At 39.5% G+C, this 21,706-nt stretch overlaps 1 protein-coding gene across 2 annotated transcripts in view; it reads left to right on the forward strand.

Annotated features, from left to right (window-relative positions):
* The window catches only part of SLIT1 (slit guidance ligand 1), a 144,452-nt gene that overhangs the window by 29,743 nt on the left and 93,003 nt on the right, over positions 1 to 21,706 (forward strand). For both annotated transcript variants that reach the window (XM_014071123.2, XM_014071125.2), the window contains exon 4: positions 3,494 to 3,565. In XM_014071123.2, the coding sequence (XP_013926598.2) occupies positions 3,494 to 3,565 (72 nt within the window). The remainder of the gene's footprint in view (positions 1 to 3,493; positions 3,566 to 21,706) is intronic.

Below are 21,706 nucleotides of genomic sequence, written 5' to 3' on the forward strand. Positions count from 1 at the left end.
TCTTTTCAGGTCCAAAATAATTTTTAGCAAGAAGCATCAAGTCAGGGACAGTGCATAGACCTGTCTCAGCAACATCTGCATGTTTTCTTCTTAGCAACTGTAAAAGAGACCCCTTAAACACTTGCTGCTTCTCTCCTTAAACAGTTACTTAACTGTGCCATGCTCAGAAAGATAGAATAGTCCCAGTGTAATGTTGACTGATGTCCAATATCCTTAGACCCTGTCAACATTTAAGTTGGCATTTCTTGTAATAGAGATATGCCATCTATAAACTGGCACGCACCATGAAAGCTTTCTGTTTACTTTTGGGTGGATTTTCTGTGTCATATTAGCCTTTCTCCTTATTTCTGTACTCTTCCATCACCATCACCATCCACTAGAACAGAGGTATCAAACTCGCATCGTCACGTTGTCATCATGTGGTGTATCGTGACTTCGTTAAATCAGGGCAGGCATGGCCAGCTTGTGATGCATCTGGCCCACGGGCTGCAAGTTTAACACCCCTACTTTAGAAAAAAAAAATCTGCCTCCATGGTGCTATTCTATGACTCAGTACCTTACTTGCTGTTGCAGCATTAATATTTTCTGCTCTTCAGTGGTGGCTCTTATCCAGGATGACAATGAAGATGCTTATAGGGAAGAGGTGAAGGCTCTGGTGGACTGTGAATAAAACTCGTGACCCGTCAAAACCGCGGTCCACTAAAGCGCGCCCGATCAAAGCGCGTACGTGACGTCATCAGCAGCGCGACAAATAAAATTAAAAATAAATTAAATTAAAATTAAAATAAAATTAAAGCAAGCCGATTCACATAAAGGTAAGGGTTAGGTTTAGGGTTAGGGTTAGGGTTAGGTTAAGGGTTAGGGTTAGGGTTACGTTAAGCGTTAGGGTTAGGTTTAGGGTTAGGTTAAGGGTTAGGTTTAGGGTTAGGTTTAGGGTTAGGTTTGGGGGGGTTAGGGTAAGGTTTTCGCGTTAATTTTAAATTTACCGCTCACAGCGTGCCGTTTTCGTCGCGCTGTGATGACGTCACGTACGCGCTTTCGGCGAGCGCGCTTTAGTCTACCGTGGATTTGTGGTGGAACCAATAAAACTAACCAGGTTCTAAATGTTAATAAAACAAAGGAGATTATCATAGATTTTAGAAAGAGCCAGCATGGTCACACTTATTCTGACCGAGGCTTACCAAATCATAAAACAGATTCCTTGTCCTGAAAAAACCCTTTTTATTTGGCTAATGTGAATTCCTAGCATTCAAATCCAGCAAAGTCCCAGCAAACAGTCTTTCAAGGGTGAATTGCAAACACAGACCTTATCAGTCCTTGGATAGTTGCCAGGCTGATAGCTTCCAGACTCAATGCTGTACAAGAAAATACTTGGCAAGGAGTCTCTCATTTAAGCAAATCTTCACACTAACGAACTAATTGCCTCCCCTTTTGCTTCTATTTATTTCCTATGGGAGGGGCTATTCAGCATCCCCTTGTGCCTTTACTCTCAAGTCAACTCGTGTTCCTTAATTGTTCCCTTCTCCTGACAGCTCTGTGCATGCACATTGGCAACAGGCTCCAGTTATTCTTCAACCCTACTTATCTCCAACTCTGAAGGTAGCTGATAACTGCCGGATAGCCCTGGCCCCATCTCTGCCTTTGACACAGAGCCCAGAGCACTCCCCAGACTCCAGGATTGGCCCATGTTCCTCCCCAACCTACTCACTGTCTGAGTCTGCCACCAGCTCTGCTGGTCGCTGGCGGGCCACAACAATACTTCACTCAGTATAAAGGATGCAGCTGTAGAGGTGGTCAACAATATTAAGTATCTGGGGGTGCATATAACTAACAATCTGAACTGCTCTCTCCACACGTCATCCATTTCCTGCGTCGGATGAAGAGAGCACATCTTTCTCCTTCTGTCCTGACCACTTTTTATAGAGGCACGATTAAGAGTGTTTTAACCAACTGTTTGGTTTGGTGGCTGCAATGCCTCAGAGTGCGAGTCCATACATTGATTGGTGAGGACAGCCAAGAGGATTATAGGAATCTTGCTTCCTGTCATTCAGGATACTTCTTATAAGTGCTATTTGCTTAGAGCTCAAAGCATTGTAGAGATCCCACACACCTACTTTACGGTCTGTTTCTGTTGCTCCCCTCTGTGAGGAGGTTTCAAAGTATTTGTAGCAGGACTTCCAGATTCTGTAACAGCTTTGATCCCTATGCCAACCACCTGGTAAACTCACAAGATTCATTTTTCTTGCCATGTACATGTAAACATCTGAACTGTGTGGTTTCTCTGTGTCATATAATATATGTGGTATATGCATAGTTTTGTATTTATTTATTTTGTCATGTTTATGTGGTGTATATTGGAGGTGGTGACCCTTTGAGAGCTGTATACAACGAAATTTCATTTCAACGTATGCCGATTAGGGTACATTCAAAGTGACCATAAAGTTTTTCTAATCTAAGTCAGTCTTGATAATAGTCCAAAAGTATATATTTAAAATACACATACTTTGCGGTCTGAGTAATAAAACTAAAACTATGCATGTGCATACTGTAGTTATGTTATGGTGTTTATATTCAGAATTTCTATTTACAATATTTGGTGATTAACTTTTTCATCATTTATTATCTTCTAAATCTGCAAATACATGCCGACACTAAATAGGAGTAATTTGCTGAATAGTATGTCCAAACCAGAAAGCTATGAGACATTGACATTGTGAAACATGAATAGAAAACCGATACGATGTATTGGAATTTAAATCTGAATCTAGCACTGTTTTACAGCATAAAATATACACAGGACAAATACTAATTATTGTCAAGAAGGCTTTGGAGTCGTCTTTGCAAATATAGTAGGATTTTCTCCCAACAGCACTGATGGGTAAGGATGGGGCTGTCTAAAGAAGCAAGACAGCAGATACAGTTTCATAACCCAAACCTTGCCCCTTTTGTAAAACTTAGATTGTAAGCCTACATTCACCAATTGGGCTATGTAGGTTATGCCACTGGTATCTAATTTAGAGACACTATGGAATCAATGCTTGGAAAAAGAAAACCTTGACTTTCATGATGGCTATTCCCTCAAATAATTGGAGTATTCAGTGGAAACCATTACCAGTAGCTTTGACAACATGAGATACATTGAAGGTTATACTGCATCACTGATAAATTAGGATATTTCACTGTAGACATTTTACAGGGTTTGTGTTGGTAATCCTTGCCTAATGTTCATGTTTTATTGCACATATCTCTGTCCATTTGCATAGAGAGATTAATAAATATGGACTAGGAAAATTATTTTTTAAGACCAGGGAAGCATTATTCCATTCTAGCCATAACATTTTGAAGATATCTTGCAGAAAACTGACAAAAATAATTGAATTGCCACATGTAGTAGTCAGTAGTATAATATCCTTGGGTTGAGGAAGTCCCCCTGTTTCTAAATGTATCCAAGAATGCTTATGATGATTTCTTTCTCCACCTTCCATTTCTCTAGACGGCTAAATAGGAACCAGCTACACACTATGCCAGAGCTCATTTTCCAGAATAACCAAGCATTGTCACGACTGTAAGTAACGTACTGCATTTTGTTCATTGCTGATTATGTAATATTTTGCAACTTGCTCTCCTGAAAAATGATGGTGAATTGGTGCTGCAGTTCATTCAGGCATTTAAAAGCATTTAAAGTGCTTGGCATGGGCATCAGTGCCATGATTCAGATGAATTATGTAAACAAGTATACCAGGGGTGTCAGACTGGTGGCCCATGGGCCGTATGCATCACGCGTAGGCCACACCCACCCCAGCTCCGCGAAGGGGAAAACGTCACGGAACATCACATTACGGCAACATGATGCTGCAAGTTTGACACCCGTGAAGTATACTAATGCAGCATGAATTCTTGGGTGTGTTTGCGTTTTGTAGTTGTTGAATAAGAAATAGATAAGGTTTGTCCAGTCTTTACCTATAGATGTTGTACTACCTTAATATCATAGGTGCCAAATCAATACGAACCAATGTTTTTGCTTCCCTGGGCTCCTAAGATCCTTCTTCTAAGGAAGTCAAAGGCTATTTTCTATATTGTGTATATAGCACTGTATATGCTGTATATTAGCACTGTATATGCTAAGGTGAACATACCTTAGGGGTATGTATGTTCAGGGGTGTCAAACTTGATTTCATTGAGGACCACATCAGGGTTGTGATTGACCAGGGTGGGGCATGGCCAGGGTGGATTTGGCTAGCTTGACATCACTCGTATCAGAGGTGCCTGTGGTAGCCCGAGTGCTCTGCCAGCAAAAACGGGCTCCCGATCAAGCTCCGTTTTTGACTGGGAAGGCCTCCTGCAACCCTCTGCCAGTGAAAACAGAGCTCCGGATGGGGCTGGCAGACAGGCTCGTTGGTCAGTCCTTTGTTTTTTCCAGGGTGGTCACATGGGCCAGATCTAAGCACCTCGCGGGCTGCATTCGGCCCCCGGGCCTTGAGTTTGACACCCCTGCTGCAGTTCATATTTAAATACTGGTACTAGATGTGCTGAATTCTACCAAATGACGTTTTAGGATAATAGCTGAGATATGAAAGCTGATTGGTAATCAGGTACTCATTGTACTGATTGTTCAGTTGGCTGTACTTCTACAGGAATTTTTGAAGCAATCTTGACTTGTGGTTGGTCTGCAAGTTAGGCATAGGGTAAGTATGAAAATTGGGGCAGGCAGAATGGTACTTACAAAGGAGTTGCATTGCATATCCATATCCGAATACTCAAGTAGTAAAAAGTACAAAGAAAGGAATAACTTCACATGCTGCACAGATGTACCTGGGTTGAAAGGATGTTACAGTTATGCCTCTTGCTAAATTGATATTGATACATTTTAGTAGCATAGTATACATGTATAACTATTTGTGTACATTCATGTGAAGTATTCTCCAAATTGTTTCAGATGAGAAATTCATGAATGAGAACTGGATTTCTAACTTACAGAATTAAATGCTAATTTAAATATTTTATATTTCTCATTAAGCTGATATGTAATTATTTGTTTTCAGTTTTAATTGCTAGAAAAAAGATAAAAAGTGGATTGTACCTTTAAAAACAAACCAACCTGTAAATAGATTAAAGGCAAAATGTACAAATGTAAAAAAATAAAAGACCCTGTACATTTCTTTCCCAAATTGCTTGTCATAAAACATTTAAACTTCAATTTGTTGGTAAAGCATCTTTATAATTATTGTTTCTGTACAGCTTTTCTAAATGCAAATGCAGCAATAAGTTATATAATATGTTTCCTTCTATGATTGTTAACTATTAGCAAAACATAACATCATGTGAGGGGGGAGCACCTGCTGAGGCTCATTATCACATATTGGAAGGATGTGAAAAGAGCTTCTGGAAAAGCGTTTGAATCAGAAAATCCACTTATATAATTAGTGAGTGCATGCTTCTCCAGTTAATGAAGGTAAGAGCACAAGTAGAAATTTTACTAAGTAGTATTGAATCCAAAGCGGACTCCAAAAGATGACATCAGCTTTGGATTTTTGAGAATTTGAAGAGTGACTGACTGCAGTGGCTGTGTTGGCTAGACTTATCTGGGATCCACCAGCAAATCATCAGTGGATCTCAGCTGCATTTTTTAAACATGTTAATGAAAAACTGAAAATCCCACAGTGATCATCTTGTGGTCTGAAGCATCACAGAGAGATAGCAGGGTGATTTAGTTTCCAGGTTCTTTTTGATTCATTTTTTTTTTGTTGGATTTGCATCAAAGAACTCAAGGAACTTCATACACTCCTCCATTCCTCACAACAATTTAGAGGGATACGTGGTCTGCAATGGGAGAAACTGACAGGTTGAAAATGAATTCCTATGCCTGAGGGAAGGGGATCAAAAATAAACTCACTAGAGATGGTGTCCTCAGGGTTGCTTTTGGCTTGCATGTCAGTGAAGACAGGCAGAAGTATCTCAAGTAAACTAGGATTACCATGGTTAGGCTGCAGCAATCTCGATCACCACAGAAAAAAAGTATGGAGAAAGCTCTTTGCTGTTATTTTATGGTTGTCCAGATTTCTACAGGCTACATATGGTAACCCAAATTTAACTCCAAACAATTTTGTGTCCTGCTTGGGTTAAAATCCTGCTACATTGTTGACTGGGTTTTCATGCTTGTATAATACAGTAGCCCTAGTTTGAACTAAATCAACACATCATTTGAATCCTAGAAGTTTTTATAAGTAAAACTGATACTTTAAATGATTTGTAACTTGCCCAATTACATGTTTATAACAGAGGTGGGCTGCTCCCGGTTCGGCTGAACTAGTAGTGGTATTTTGGCCTGGGTCACAGAATTGGCAGCGTCCCAAGATGGCCACCCACCCCCCAAATCGGTTTCCTGGACTTGCTTCTCATCTAGATGGAAGATCTTAGGAATGAGAATGAAAGGAAGTACCAAGGAGATGGTTTCCTCTGTTTTGTAAGGAATAATATAAAAGGACAAGAGCAAGGGTAGGTCTGTGCTAGCTCTCTAAAAAGCATGGTTTCTGAGGCAGCCGTTGCCAAGGTAGCTGATTACTTGATCTGGCTCACTGCCATTGGCCAATGACTTTCCTCCTTCAAGTTTTTAGACAGTTGCCCACTGTTGTTGGACAGTATCCCTCTCATAAATAAAACCGTAGCCGTTTTCTAGATTTATGAGGGATCAGTACATGTACATGTTGTGAATGGATTAAGCCCTTCCACGCAAATCTATGTGTTCAATCCCCCTTTCTGTTCTAGCTGGAGCTAGGTGGCCTTCAGCTCCCCCCTCCCTGCTAGAATACATCTTTCAAACTAGATTATATGTTACATTGTACTTTATGTTTCTAAACTTCATTATGTCTTCAAGGATTTCTGGAGAATACAAAATGTAAATCAAAGTTACCAAGGATTATATTGTATTTAAGTGGATTTTTCTGTCTTCTGTTTATTGTAATGGTGCATATGTTTGCTGTGAACCTAAAGTTTAGGGGAATACAAATGGCTATACGAGTTAAGAACATGCATGCATTATTTCTGGTAGTGCAGTGTATTTTTAAATGCCATGGACTTTGCATACCTTAAATTTCTTTTCAATGCATTGAAGTACATTATTTTGTTTGTTTATAGGTTACCCATTTCATTTTGAAAATGAGCAGCATGGAGCCACTGAGGTTTAGCATGATAGGCAATTATATTATTTATTGCTATAGAACAATTGTAAATGTCAATGGTCTTTATGTTCAATTTATTTATAATAAGACACAGAAATTAGATCAGAAACATCAAATTGCTATAGATCCAAGATACCTCTCCTGTCTGGAATCCTGAAAAACAGGTGGATGTTTCAATTATTTGTGGTTATATTTGTGGATATAACTGTGTTAGCAGTTATATCAAAAGTTTTGTGGATTTTCTACTCCCTTTTATTTTAGCTTTAACTTGAATTAAAATTTTATTTTGATGAAGACTGTCAAATAAGAATAATATTGTATAAACTTCTAATTTTAAGGAATTTATAGAACAGCAGACTCACTGAGTTGCTTGGATGAGTTGTCAGTGTCATTTTGTACTCTAATGAAAATATTGTTATAGTCAATTTATTTCTATTTCATTTCAAAGCAGAGGAAGGGGTAAGGCAGTCTAAACTATCAAGTAATCTATGGTGTCAATTAGCACACAAATATTTTTTTTCTCGGTTTATCCTAAATATTTTTGTGTACTTTTTGGTTATTAAATTTCTCTGCACTAACAAATTAATGAAATAGAAACAAGTTCTGAAGGCAGAAAATTCTATTTTTAGGCACTTTTGTTAAGGACTTAGTCTATTTGTGAACAAGCACTTTTTAAGCACATTCTCATTTTTCTTTACATTGCTGTCCTATAATAAGTCTATGTGGTCGCTAAGAGTTGACACCAACTTGACAGCATGTAATCAATCAACCTAAAATAAGAAAGACAGGCAAAGCTTTCAGAATGTGGACGAGATATGTGGGCTTAAGACCTTTTACAGTGTGGCCTTTGTCATTTATTTTGCAACAGAAATAGTCATTATTAAAAACTTCCTCTTTCCTCTTTCTTATCTATGGTCAATAGATAATTAAACAACTAATTGATGCTGCGTAGACTCCAACAATTGTTTGTCATTTACATTGTTTGAAACCATGGATATTTTTCACATTTTTACTGAAGAGTTTGAAAGGTTTTGTTTCTAATATGGAAATTATCTATGGGCAAGGTGACCAGATGTCCCGCTTTTGGCGGGACAGTCCTGATTATTAATAATTTGTCCCGCGTCCCGCAGCATTTCAAAAAAGTCCCGCTTTTCACCCGCTCTCCCCTTTTCAAAGCACACATAAAGTAATTAGCAAAGGGCGCAGGACGTTTTTCCCTGTTGCACAACGGAATGATCCTTCCCCTCGCTGGAGAGCCAGATGGATGCTTTTAAAGGGCGGATGCCGTGTTTCTGGAGTGAGGGTGGTGGCGGCTCCAGTGGCAAATTTAGTAAGAAGATTCTCGCCATAGATGACCAAGGTTGCCCCTGGTGCAAGACCACCAAATACAGGAACCCTTTCATCAAGCTGATGGTCAACGTTTGCGGGCATACTCTGTAAGTGTTTCTGGCTTGCAGAGGAGTGGTGGGAGAAAGGCAGGAGGCTCCGCTGTTAGGGCTTGGAGTCTCCGCAGAAACTGAGGATGGGAAAGCCTGTTTCAAAAGTTAACATAGCTCTGGAATAGAGGTCTTCAACCTTGGCAACTTTAAGACTTGTGGACTTCAACTCCCAGAATTCTCCAGCTCATCTGGAGAATTCTGGGAGTTGAAGTCCACAAGTTTTAAAGTTGCCAAGTTTGGGGACCTTTGCTCTAGAAGTTACACACTGAGCATCTCCTTTATTATCTAGAGATGATGGAGATAGACTGCAGTGAGAGAAATGCAATTTTGCAGATGTTTAAAGGTGCCCTTGTTTACATGCTAGGAGACGAGGTCATAAGCCCTAGAGGAGTTTTAAACAATACAGAGGATTTCAGAGGATCTCTGCAATAAAAACATTGAAAGGTGAAGCCGCCAAGCTCCCACCGGCGCCCCTGATCATGGCAGTGGCGCCTCCCCCTTTCTCAGGGGAGCACCTGAGCTGGGCTCAGAGCACCTGAGCTGGACACTGCATTACCCCTGGTCCCTCCTCCGCCGCCATGCTTTTGAGGAGCCATGAGGCCGCGGGAGCCAGTAGGAAGGCGTCGGAGGGGGTGGGAGCAGGAAAAAAAGGCCCCATGGCTTCTCAAAAGCACGGCGGAGGAGGAGGCGGTGGCGGCAGGGGTAACGAGCTCAGGTGCTCTGAGTGGAGGGGGAGGTGGTGCTGCCGCTGCTGCAGGCAGGGGCCCCAGTGGGAGCTTTGGCGGCTTCACCTCAGCCGCAGCGCTGGGTGGCAGAATTTTTAATCAAGAACATACCACCCCCCACCCCCCCGGTCAATGGTGTCCCGCTTTACCAATTTTAAAATCTGGTCACCTTATTATGGGACATATCTTTATAACCGGGCGGGGAGGAACCAGTTACTTGTGTTGACAGTAGTAAATAGGATGAGGTTAGCCATGATTTTGATGAAGTATTTGCAGCTATATTGCAGCTTCATCTGTAATCTGATATAAAACAATATAATATTTCTGCACTTCAGGATTATTATAATATTTGCCAAGGATAGGGAAACTACTAAAACAGGCAAATTATTACTGTTTCTACTAATAATAGTAATAACAACAACACAAAAATTATAATACACAATTGGTGGAAAATATGTTGCATTAATAGACTCATACAGTATATATGAGGGGCATTGCTGAGCTCAAAACCTAGAACTGACTTTTTAAAACTTTCCAGATTTGGGAATAGCACAGTCCTCTGCTTCTACTTCTGCCTTTTTTTTTAATGGAGCACATAAGCCTTAATATCCAATTCTGACCAGAATCACCTCGAACTCTGAGATGGGAGACAAACAAATGAACAAACAAACAAGCAAGGAAAGGAAGAATACTCAACATAATGAAATATTGACGTTCTGTCATTGTGTTCTGCCATTTTCATGATGGAATGGAGTACGGCAAAGTCCAGTCTAAGCACAAAGAGGAACTGCAGCCAAATCACTGCCACCCTTAACTTGGCTGTGTGTAAAACACTGTGAGGGCAGTTAAACCCTGTGTCATTCTAACAACTAGCTGTCACTGTGCCCTTTATTAGACTCATTTTAACCCTCTGCAAAGCTGACTTGGAAACTTCTCAAGTCAGTTCAAAGGACAAGCAGATACTGGTTTAACTGTTAGCCATTTCTGCCAAGAAACCTCTCAGATGGGTGGGAAGGGATTCCTAGCATCTCTGTGCCATTACTTTTCATAGATGTAACCATGACAACCTGGTTTGCAACTTCTTTCATTATGTAGCCCCAGTAATTCTTTTGCGTATCAATGTGCAACACATACAGAGAGAATTCCCATTAACCGATGTCTATTTCATTCTGCTGTATGACTTTTTGTTGCAGACAGGTGAAGGAGAAAAGTAAGGAATTTATTTCCCCTCTGTCATGAAGACTATTTAATAAAATGACTAAAGGAAAAGTGGACTAGTTGTCAAGACAAAAATATATAGATTATGAAAACCACCTACATTTCAGAGCATCTATTTTGTGAGAGAGTTTGTGGATAAACAGACCTTTCCTTTACAAAATATATTGCTTTGCTAAATAAAGTTGTGTTTCAAAGCACTGTGGCCATTTTTGTTTCTCTTCATGTAAGCAATTTAAAAAACACAGCTGTGTGCTTCTAACTGCTGCAGCATTCCTGAGTTACAGTATTTTCATGGTGTATATGTGATATGGGTATTCTTAGGTTTATACATTTTTTATGGAATGCAAATTAGTAAAGAGCTCTATTCCCTTTTAGCTTCTTAGTTGATCTGCATGGAATGTGGGAAGCTCTGATTTGCTGAACATCACCCGGTCAGCTCCTCTAAACAGACCTCTCTGTTGTCCCATACTACAATTTGTCTCTACAATGGGTGCACACTCAAGAGGTCTTATGGTGTATGCAGTTTCCAGAGCCCCTCCAAAAATTGCCATAAGCATGTTATTTTTAATGTGGCAATGGCAGATTATTAAATAAGCTGGAAGTAATCATATTCTGTTTAATATAATTGAATTTGAGAATGTTCATCAAATTAAATCCGTTTTTGAAGTGTGCTCCTGGCGTGCCATTGAAAGGCCAAATGTGGCATTCAGCTTCCCCAGAGGTTGCACATCTCTGCACTATATAGAGGATCAAATGCAGTGTTGTGTATGTTCCCTGGATGGGAATAATTGAGAGACAATTATATTGGGATGGAGAAATACATGTCCTTAAATCTTTCTTCTCATTAATGAGCGTTCAGAGCCAGGAAATGGTGCTTGTCTGATAGTTTGCTGGGGAAGACCCAACCCTGCTGACCTTATTTCAAATGGGGTTCAATTAAATTGTCAGCCTTGGACAGATGAACAAAAGGCCAGGCCTTTCCTGCTCCTTTCCTGCATCTCGCATTTGCAAGAGGACCAGTCTCACTGTGAAAATGAAGAACTGTTCAGTTGTCAAGGTCACCTTTTTACTTTGGTATATCATGACTAAATACATTTCCATCATTCTTCCCTTGCTAGAAGTATAGCTTCATGACCCACATGGACAGTGACCTTTGTTATTATCCTGTGGAACGAGCTCCCCATGGAGATCCGTACCCTCGCCACTATCCAGACCTTCCGCGCAGCCCTCAAGATCTGGCTCTCCCAGCAGGCCTGGGGATAGGCTTCCAATTACCCGCCCGAGTGTTTGATTGTTGAATGAAAGTTGTGTTTTATCATCTTTTTGTTTGTTCACATATTGTTTTGTTTCTGACCTTGCACCCCCCCTCCCCTGTGGTTGTAAGCCGCCCTGAGTCCCCTCAGGGAAAAGGGCGGCATATAAATCCCAATAAACCTTCAAACCTTCAAACATATGGCAGGGGACTGCAGTGAGGGAGAGAGCAAATGTTCCCCTTTTTTCAGAGCAACTAGCATTAAATTAAAGCATAAATAATTGCTCTCTTTCTTTCTACGTGTTTGTGATTGCATCCATGTTCGGCTATGATGCAGATTCTATATTATTTCTGGTTTTTTTTTTTGTAAATGCGAATATATTTTACTTGAGATTGAGTTCATCCCCACCCCACCCCAAGGAAAAATGACAGCAGTGGGAAACTAAGGACTTTTTCTCATTGCTGAGAATGAGAAAAAGCCCTTAGTTTCCCACTGCTGTGTAAAATCACTCTACTCTGTGCTCAATATACACATTTTAACTATTTCAGATTCTTTGAGTTAGTGAAATATATACTGGCCTAATATCTGTTGCCCCATTGTCAAGGTTTGTGCTGCTTCTATTGTGACTCACTACAGAATGACACTGCCTTAAGTACACCAAAACAGTCCTCAGAGCAAAGGTGGGTGCATACGCTGTCCCAATCGTCCCTTAATTTAAAAAAGCTGCAACTTTTTCTTGGTTGCATAATAGCCTCTTATAATCACAGGAAAATATTATTTTAATACGTAGTGCATGAAAGCAAAAGCATGTGATTGGGGCCTATAGGTTTCCAGCAATCTTCCATGGGGCCATTTTCATCTTACATCCATTTGGTCATAAATCAAGTTGAAGATAACCTATGACAAGACTAAGATGGGATGCTGTGTTCATTCTGGCTTACCTTGATCTCTTAGTGCCCTTTAATATCATCAGTCTTGATCTCTGTCTGCCTGTCTGTCTGTCTCTCTCTGTCTGTCTCTGTCTCTCTGCCTGCCTCTCTCTCTCTCTCATTATATAAATAAAAAAATTAAAAGGACATAAAAAACTAATAACATAAGAAACTACATAATATAAAATAAAGAGAACAAAGAGAGAAAGATAAGGAAAAACAGACATGCAGAAAGAAAGAAGCTTCTATTTTCCTTTATAGCACATTCAAGTACAAAATTATCCTTATGATAACAATTTGTAATTATTCTTATGAATACAAATAAGCTCACTTTTTTCAGTTATCCATGACATCAAAACTACATAAGTGGTCTTTTTCTGTTTCATACAAAAAGTTTATAAGGAGTTTCCAGTCATACATATACATATACATATACATATACATATACATATACATATACATATACATATACATATACATATACATATACATATACATATACATATACACATACACATACACATACACATACACATACACATACACATACACATACACATACACATACACATATACATATACATATACATATACATATACATATACATACATGTACACACATACATACATACATATATAATTTAACCAACCAACCGTTACTTTATTACACCAACCATTCCTTTATTGTGGGTACTGTTGAACCTTTCCATTTTTGAGCATATAATAATTTTGCTGGGGTAGACACACACACACACACACACACACACACACACACACACACACACACACACAGAGCTCTTTTTTTAGTTACTTGTCCATTAGTGCTAAAAAAAAGAGAAGCCATGGGATTTGAGAGTATTTGCTCACTTCAGCCTGTAATACAACACTCTGATCCCCTTGATGTGTCCTTGACTTTGTCATGGGTTGAAAAGTGCAACAGATTTTGCACTTTTATTCTCCTTGTAGCTGTTATTGGATGCTTTTCCTTAGGACAAAAACATTATTTAATGTTGGTACAACTAAGGACAACTTAAGTCTATTTCACTCAGGACAAAGTTAAAATATTAACATAACATAGCAAATATCTCAAGGTGGGTAAAATATCTAACACTTTTTTCTCCTCCTATTTTCCCACAACACCTTATGAGGTGGGTTGGGCTGAGAAAGAGTGACTGACCCAAAACCATCCAGCCAGCTTTCATGCCTAAATTGGGACCACCATCTCCTGGTTTCTAGCCAGGGATGTCTGTGCTGTGATTAGATGCAAAGCACAATTTTCATTCTCTATTACAGGTAGTCCTCAGCTTACAGCCATTTGTTTAGTGACCATTCAAAGTTACAATGGCATTGAAAAAGGGATGTCATGACTGTTTTTCACACAACCATTGCAATATCCCCATGGTCTGTGATCAAAATTTCAGGTGCTTGGCAACTGGCAAGTATTTATGACAGTTGCACTGTCCCAGGTTGCTCTTCTTGCTCTTTGAGACACAGTGTGCACTCACGGTAGTGTTGAGCATACTCTGAAGCCTTTCTGCAGCCACTTCGGATTAACTCTCTTCCTACACTCTCTATTTCTTATTCTTATCACTGTGACATTATTTAATTCCAGGCAAATTGGGAAAATAATCATTTACTTCATCACCTGAATGCAAATGTAATGCTTTGTTTTTAAGTAACTAGATTGCTTATAAATGTTCCATGCATTTATACCATTACAACCAGTACAATATTAGAGGTTCCAGTATCACAAGTTTAGTACAAAATCTCTTTTGCAGTCAACATTCAGATTAGGGAAGTGCTTCCTTGGAAAAGGATCAAAAAGTGGCTAGAGGCAATAACAGGTGTTAAAATAGAATGGAAACCTGAAGTTTTTTTTATTAGAAATAATGACTGTGAAATATGAAAAAGAAATTCAGTATTTAATATTACATATAATTACGGTGGCAAGGATTGCCTTTGCCCAGAAATGGAAAATTAATTAATTCCAAGCAAAGGTGAAATAATAAGAAAGGTTATGGACTGTGCTGAAATGGACAAATTAACAAAAGAAATCCAGGGAAAAGAAGAAACAGAATACTACCAGATATGGGTGGATGGAGGAAAGAAACAAGGATTAATGAAGGAAGACAACAAAGCCCCAAAATAGTAGTTAAGGAGAATTAACACACATATATGTATCCAAGTGGTTTAAATTTACTCGAGGTAATCAGCGAATATAGCAGACAGAGGAATAAGATAAGAGGGTTAAGAATGGTGAAATGCAAATGAAATATAATAGTAGGGGAAACAATATAAGGTGAGCGATATTGATTGGCAATTGCTATTAGAAAGAATAGGAAGCTCCTGTTCGTATTGTATTTTGTAAATGTGGTGTACGTCTAAGTTTTGTGTATATGTATTTTATATAATTGTAAATAAAAAAATTTTTTTTAAAAAAAATTAGAGGTTCCAGTATCACAAGTTTAGTACAAAATATCTTTTTCAGGCAACATTCAGATTAGGGAAGTGCTTCCTTAGAAGTTTCCTAGCATAAATACAAAGTTGAGATAATGTCAGATGACATGAAATAAATAACCCCACTTCTCTATAATCACTTACATTGACCACTAGGAGGCACTGCATCACCAGTTTCAGCTTTAGGAGGACTCCTTAGATATGAGTAGTTCTGTAGTCAGGTGTTATTGTATGAAGTTTAAACCTTCTGCCAGGAATTGATCTCACAGATTTTCATATTTTAGATGACTGCATAGAGCGCATTAGCTTTAGAAACTATCCAGCTTCTGGCACTCAGTGATTGCATTTCAGGGATATCTAGGGATGTCTAGAAGCTATCAGAAAGATAAATACACACCACCTTCCCTGAAGTTCTGAGAGCAGAGAGATACCAATGTTATCAATTATATCATGTCCCCATGCATGAAATTGCTTCTACAGCCACTTAGTTCTCCTGCTAAGATGTTGAAGAACGTTTTTCTGTTTTAGCCAGTTCCCTCTATGAATTAGAAATACTACCTTCTTCTCATGCTCATCAACCCTTTTAATGACCAAATATAATGGGTAACATCTGAAAAGTAAAACTATTAATATAGAGTGGTGAATTAAAATGAACTGTACATTAAAATTGGATGCCAGTAAGACATGCAATATTTGATTCATGTAGTGCCCACCTTTTCCAGGGTATCAGTTTTATTATTATTCATTTCCATATTTTGTGTTTGAAATTCGCTTCTTATTCTGCATTCAGAATTTGCCAAAATATTCGTTTTGAATAGACTTTCTAACTATTGAAAATGATTGTCATTTGTTTTACCTTTTAAAGTTACACCCTTTCATGTTGATCCAAAATACAACCCCAGACTAAGATCTGCAACATGTTATGTGTACTTAGATGAGATAGTGCCACAGACAAAGCACCTAATTATGTCATACACAACAAATAATGTTACAAATAGCCATTGTTCAATGCAATGTTCAAATCAAGAAATATGTTTTAGAAGGTCAATCTAGTAAGTAAAAGGAGAACTATGCGGTGTGTTAAGTATCCCAATCACTAACTGAGGTGTTCAATTATTAATAAAGAATGTAACAACTTATTCATTCATACTAAGGCAGTGTTTCTCAACCTTGGCAACTTGAAGATGTCCGGACTTCAACTCCCAGAATTCCCCAGCCAGCGAATGCTGGCTGGGGAATTCTGGGAGTTGAAGTCCGGACATCTTCAAGTTGCCAAGGTTGAGAAACACTGTACTAAGGGTTGGTTTTTTTATGAGAACCACTGTGTTCTCAACTTGGGCCAAAGACAAAGTCTGAATTAAAACATGTTGCAGATTTCCAGCTGTCTAGTTGTGTGTGGAAGGAAGTCATGTATCAACAGTGGGCTGAAAAAGAGACCCTAAAGGCAGAACAGGAATCCTTTTAATAGGGCATGCAAATTTCATGGTGATACCAGTGGTGGGTTCCTACTGGTTCAGACCAGTTTGGCGGAAGTGGTAGTGGTTTGGCTACCTGGGTCGCTGGAACTGGCATAGACCCAGGCCTGCCATGCCCCCAAATTGGTTCTCCGGGTGGCGCCATAGGCGCCACCATCTTGTTTTTGGCTTCTGTGCATGTGCAAAACAATTGTAATTGTACTGGGCATCAAGCGCGCAAAGCACATGTGCGGCATGCCCATGAGCAAACTGGCAGTAGTGCCTGCCAGAACCCACCCCTGGGTGATACCATTTTCTACTGGCATAAATCAGCAGACCAGGAAAAACCCTTACTTTGGTTTGCATTGAAACCTGCACTGTTTGTTAGGAAGCACGCTATGGTCAATGTTTTACAGGGCAACTGGAAGAATAAAATAGAATAATATTTATGTGTCAGATTAAATTTCTTGAAGAAAAGCAGGATATTTACTTCATAACAACATTGTGATGCTAGTGCCTCCTTGGTGCTTCTCAGAGGCTCTGAAACTGCCAGAAAAGGGATCCCTTGATTTAGTCTCTAGACAGACACCGTCTAGAGAAGATTCAAATCATTTCTGATTTAAACAGGATGTTGCTAGAGCTCAGGGCCTTAAAGTAATAAGAAGTTTTTGTATCACAATCCATCTCTGCAAGTAAGAAACATTTGTCTATGTTCCAGCACCAATTGATGAATTAAAAAGGCAAGCTTCATACAATTCCTGTCTAGCATGCACAGTAAGGCACCTTTCTATTCTAGCAATATAGCACAAACAGAATTTTTCCCCTTGATGTTTGGCCTATAGTCGTGGCTTAAATTATTTCAGTGCACCTGGCCATTGATTCATGTTGCAACTCTTCAAGTGTCAACTTACTGAATTATTTAAATGCTGCTTCTGTTGGCTAAAATGCCAGGAAACTTATGCACATTTAGAATTGTAACATTTCTCTTAAATGAACACTGTATTTAAAACAATGAAAAATTAATAAAATAATATCTTTTTGTGTGGGAACAAAAGGCGAGCAGACTACCTCTCTCTCCTTAAGAATAGTTTGTATTCCCAAATTAATGTTCTCTATATAAACAAGAAACTAGTCAAATGATAAACTTAATTTTATAGAAGGATGCGCAGAGAATTGCCCTTTTTAGAACTTAGATGCTATTAGCAGAAAGAAAACACCATCTTCCTAATGCAGTTTAGTTCAATCAATATCATAAGAATAACTCAAAGTAGTTATCAAAAGTAAAGAACCTTATCATCTGTTTACCAAGCAGGCTGGTCTAGGATAATTTGATTTGTGGAAAAGAAAAAGGTTAAAAAATATTACCCAATGCCTTAAATTGGGATTACTGAAAGTGACGAGAGATATGAACATACTGGAGTTGACAGACTGCCCTATAATAGAGTAATGTAATTGCATTTACTGGGGACATTTGCCTTATTTTGGTTTTCCTTCCAGTCCATTGGTTTCTTTTTTCTGCATTTCTCTGCTGAACAAAACATATGACTCCTTTTGTTCTGTAATTGCCTGAATAACAATTCCTATTTAAATTCCCTTTTGCTTGCATTTTGTCTTTTTCTGTATTTCTTGTTGCTGACATGTTTCCATACTGTTTGGAAATGGAAAGACAAATTTACTGGCAAAATGGATTTGTTTAGACATGAGCTCATCGCAAATGGTTATGTAGCTAATTTGAGCCCCAGAAAGTGAGAGCTGGACAGAATTGAATATAAGATCTTTTAAAAGATATATAAAACAATAGGTTTAGTTTATGCTGACACTGTCCTTCTTGTGAAATATGTTAATAAGCTGAATGTCAGAAAATATTAGAGATAGTTGTTTGGATATATATCCAGGATACTCACATAATATCCTAAATCTGTGGTAATAAAACGCTTCCAAGAAATATGATGACATCTGAATTAGTTCACACAGTGTGCTAAGACAATGGCTAAATTGCCAAGCCATATTAAATCTTCATCTTGTGGGTGTGAAGCTGGATGTTGCTCTTTCTAGAATTTGGATTCTAATTCTGCTGCCTCTCCATATATAGCTGTAAATATTGTTGCCATCAAAGTTCCCCAAAAGTTATTTTTATTTTGTGGATGATGCTTTTCTTCTCTTTAGATGGGAATCATAACATGTCTGCCTTTTCTATTGTCATTGCACCTTGTCACCAAGCTGGCAGGTTGCCCACTGTAGTACCTTAGATGGACTTGGTTCCAACTTTCCTTGTCTTTCTTCCTTTCCCAAAAGATTTTCTTTCATATATTGGCAATACACAAAGATATGACATGAAATTTTAATGATTTACACTTGTTGAAGTCAATGGCAGTTATATCTGTCCGTCCGTCCGTCCGTCCACCCACCCACCCACCCACCCACCCACCCACCCACCCACCCACCCATCCATCCATCCATCCATCCATCTATCTATCTATCTATCTATCTATCTATCTATCTAATCTATCGTCTATCTTGCTATGGGGCTACTTCAGGTGGCTTGAAACAGTAAAAGCAGAGAAATTAAAACAAATGTAAACATAACAGTAGCAAAATAATGAAACAATAAAATAAACAATGAAAATGCAGTAATATGAGATTAAAAGATGGGCGAAGGAAAACAGGGAATGCGGGAGGGGGAGGGGGAGTTTGCTATCAATCTGCCAATAGTAGCCACCAGCAGTGTGGGACTCCTCCAATGGACCCCCAGGCCAATTGGCAGAGCCAGCTCTTCAGGCTCTCATGGGAGGATAGGAGGGTGGGGGCAGATCTTATTTGGGGAGATGCAGGATGTTCCAAAGGGTGGGTGCTACAGCAGAGAGGGATCATGACAGCTGGAATCCTTTAACTGATGGGATCTGAGGAAGGCCCTCTCTGCCAGCACGAGTGACCTAGGGGGTCACAAGATGCTTTATCAGGTAGCCTGGACCCATGCCATTAAGAGTGCCATAACCAACATCTTGAACTGCACTCAGAAGCAGACCAGCAGCCAGTGCAATTCGCAGAGCAGAGGTGCAACATAGGCTCACGCTGCTGTATTTTATACCAGCTGATACATCCTAATGGATTTTAGGAGTAGCCCCATGTAGAGTGCATCGCAGGAGCCCAGACGAGAGATGACTAGGGCTTGAATGACTGAGGGCAGGGAGTCCAGATCCAGGAAAGTTCACAGCTGTTGCATGTACCAAAGCTGTGCAAAGCTCTCCTAGTCACACCTATCACCTGCTCTTTGAGCAGGAGTCATGCGACTAGGAGAACCTCTAAGTTGCAAACTGGATCTGAATGGGAAAGTGAAACCCCAATCAGAACTAAAGATGACAAAAATTCAGATCTTGAGATTCCATGCATCCAAAACCACTTGGTCTTGCTAGGGTTCAGTCAAAGCCTGTTGCTCCCTATCCAGACCCTTATAGCGTCTAAACACCATGAAGGGTATTGACTGCATCTTATGTACACAGGCATAAACTCATCCTATTTTTCATAACATCCTAAATTCATCTGATTTGGAAAAATAGGATTCATATATCTTGTCTGTTAAACTAATTACAATTCCAGACTAACCTGCTGTTAGGTACCTAACCTGACATGACCCTTTCTAAACTGGCCTAAAGCACTTGAGCAATTAAACAGGCTTCGCATTAACATCCCTCAATGTTTGTCTTCTTCTCCAACCCAAATCCCTTGGAGGCTCCAATCTCATTTTACACACATGTTTTTCCTAAAGACAAGGAAAGCTGGATTAATTTTTACTGTCCCCAGGGGATCTATTTGCAATTAAAGATGTCTACTGACTGTGACCGGGTGATAGGGAATAACACTAAAGAAAGTTTGTAGGATATTTCTTTCTCATCTACTTCAACATCTGGTCCAGAAAAAATTGAGAAACAAAATCAATATTTCACTTATGAAATAAGGAGTAAACCCCAATTCTGCTATGGCATGTTTCATCCTAATTCCAGGAGTATTTATCAGTTTTGAAAATTCTTCCCTTGTGCTGTAAAATAGGCTTTTCCAACATAGTACACCCAGGTGTGTTAAAAGTCCACCATAGAAAATCAAGTTGCATTGGAATAGGTTTTATAAATCTCTTGTATGGGATACTTGTCAAATTATATTATATGGAGTGAGATGTATATTGCATTCAATTCATTTAGAAAAAAACCTACCTGTCTAGCAGCCGTTTCTGGCTCCACAAACCAGCAGCAGTGGCGGTAGCAGTGGTGGTGGGGAGAGGGGATGGTTTTGTGCATGCGCCCACTGCTTGCACAAATGGAGCTTTCTGCAGAGGTGGGTTTCTGCTGGATCGGCCCAGATCGGGCGAACTGGTAGTGGCAGTGGTGGGAGGCTCCACCCACCTGTCCAGTGGGTTTCTGCCGGTTTGGCTCAGATCGGGCAACCCAATAGTGGTGGCGGCAGGAGGCTCCACCCACCTGCCCAGTGGGTTTCTGCCAGTGGGTTTCTGCTGGTTTGGCTTGGATTGGGCTAACCAGTAGTGGTGGCGGTGGGAGGCTCCACCCATCTGCCCGGACACTTCTGTGCATGCACAGAAGTGTTGCGCATGCGAGAGCAAATCAGTAGTAAAAAATATTGAAACCCACCACTGGCTTCATGCACTCGTGCACTTACCCGCTGCTTGCACAGACTGGTTCCCAGCAAGCCACAGCCCAGTACTGGGTTGCAGACTCGAGATTGGGGACCCCTGCTGTATAGCATTAAATGTATTTCAGTTTATGGTTTCATTTAGGAATGTGTCATTTTGCATGAACATCCTAGATTCACTTTAGTTGATTATGTCTTGTTCAAACCTGACATCATTTATATAAATTATGTCTATTTTTAATATTTCATTCTCGAGTCTTTTCCATAAACTTAAAATAGAAGTCACAGATGATGAACAGAAAGTTGGAAAGGGAGTTTAATGTTTCTCTTACCCTGCTGTGCCAAAAAAACTGAGCTGTTATTTTATATGGGAGAGTGGCTGTCACTAGTGACAACTATTTTCTTCGCGAAA

Source organism: Thamnophis sirtalis, unplaced genomic scaffold (assembly GCF_051295495.1).
Source record: "Thamnophis sirtalis isolate CommonGarterSnake01/CBP01778 unplaced genomic scaffold, rThaSir2_p1.2 scaffold_11, whole genome shotgun sequence".
NCBI classification, from domain to species: domain Eukaryota; kingdom Metazoa; phylum Chordata; class Lepidosauria; order Squamata; family Natricidae; genus Thamnophis; species Thamnophis sirtalis.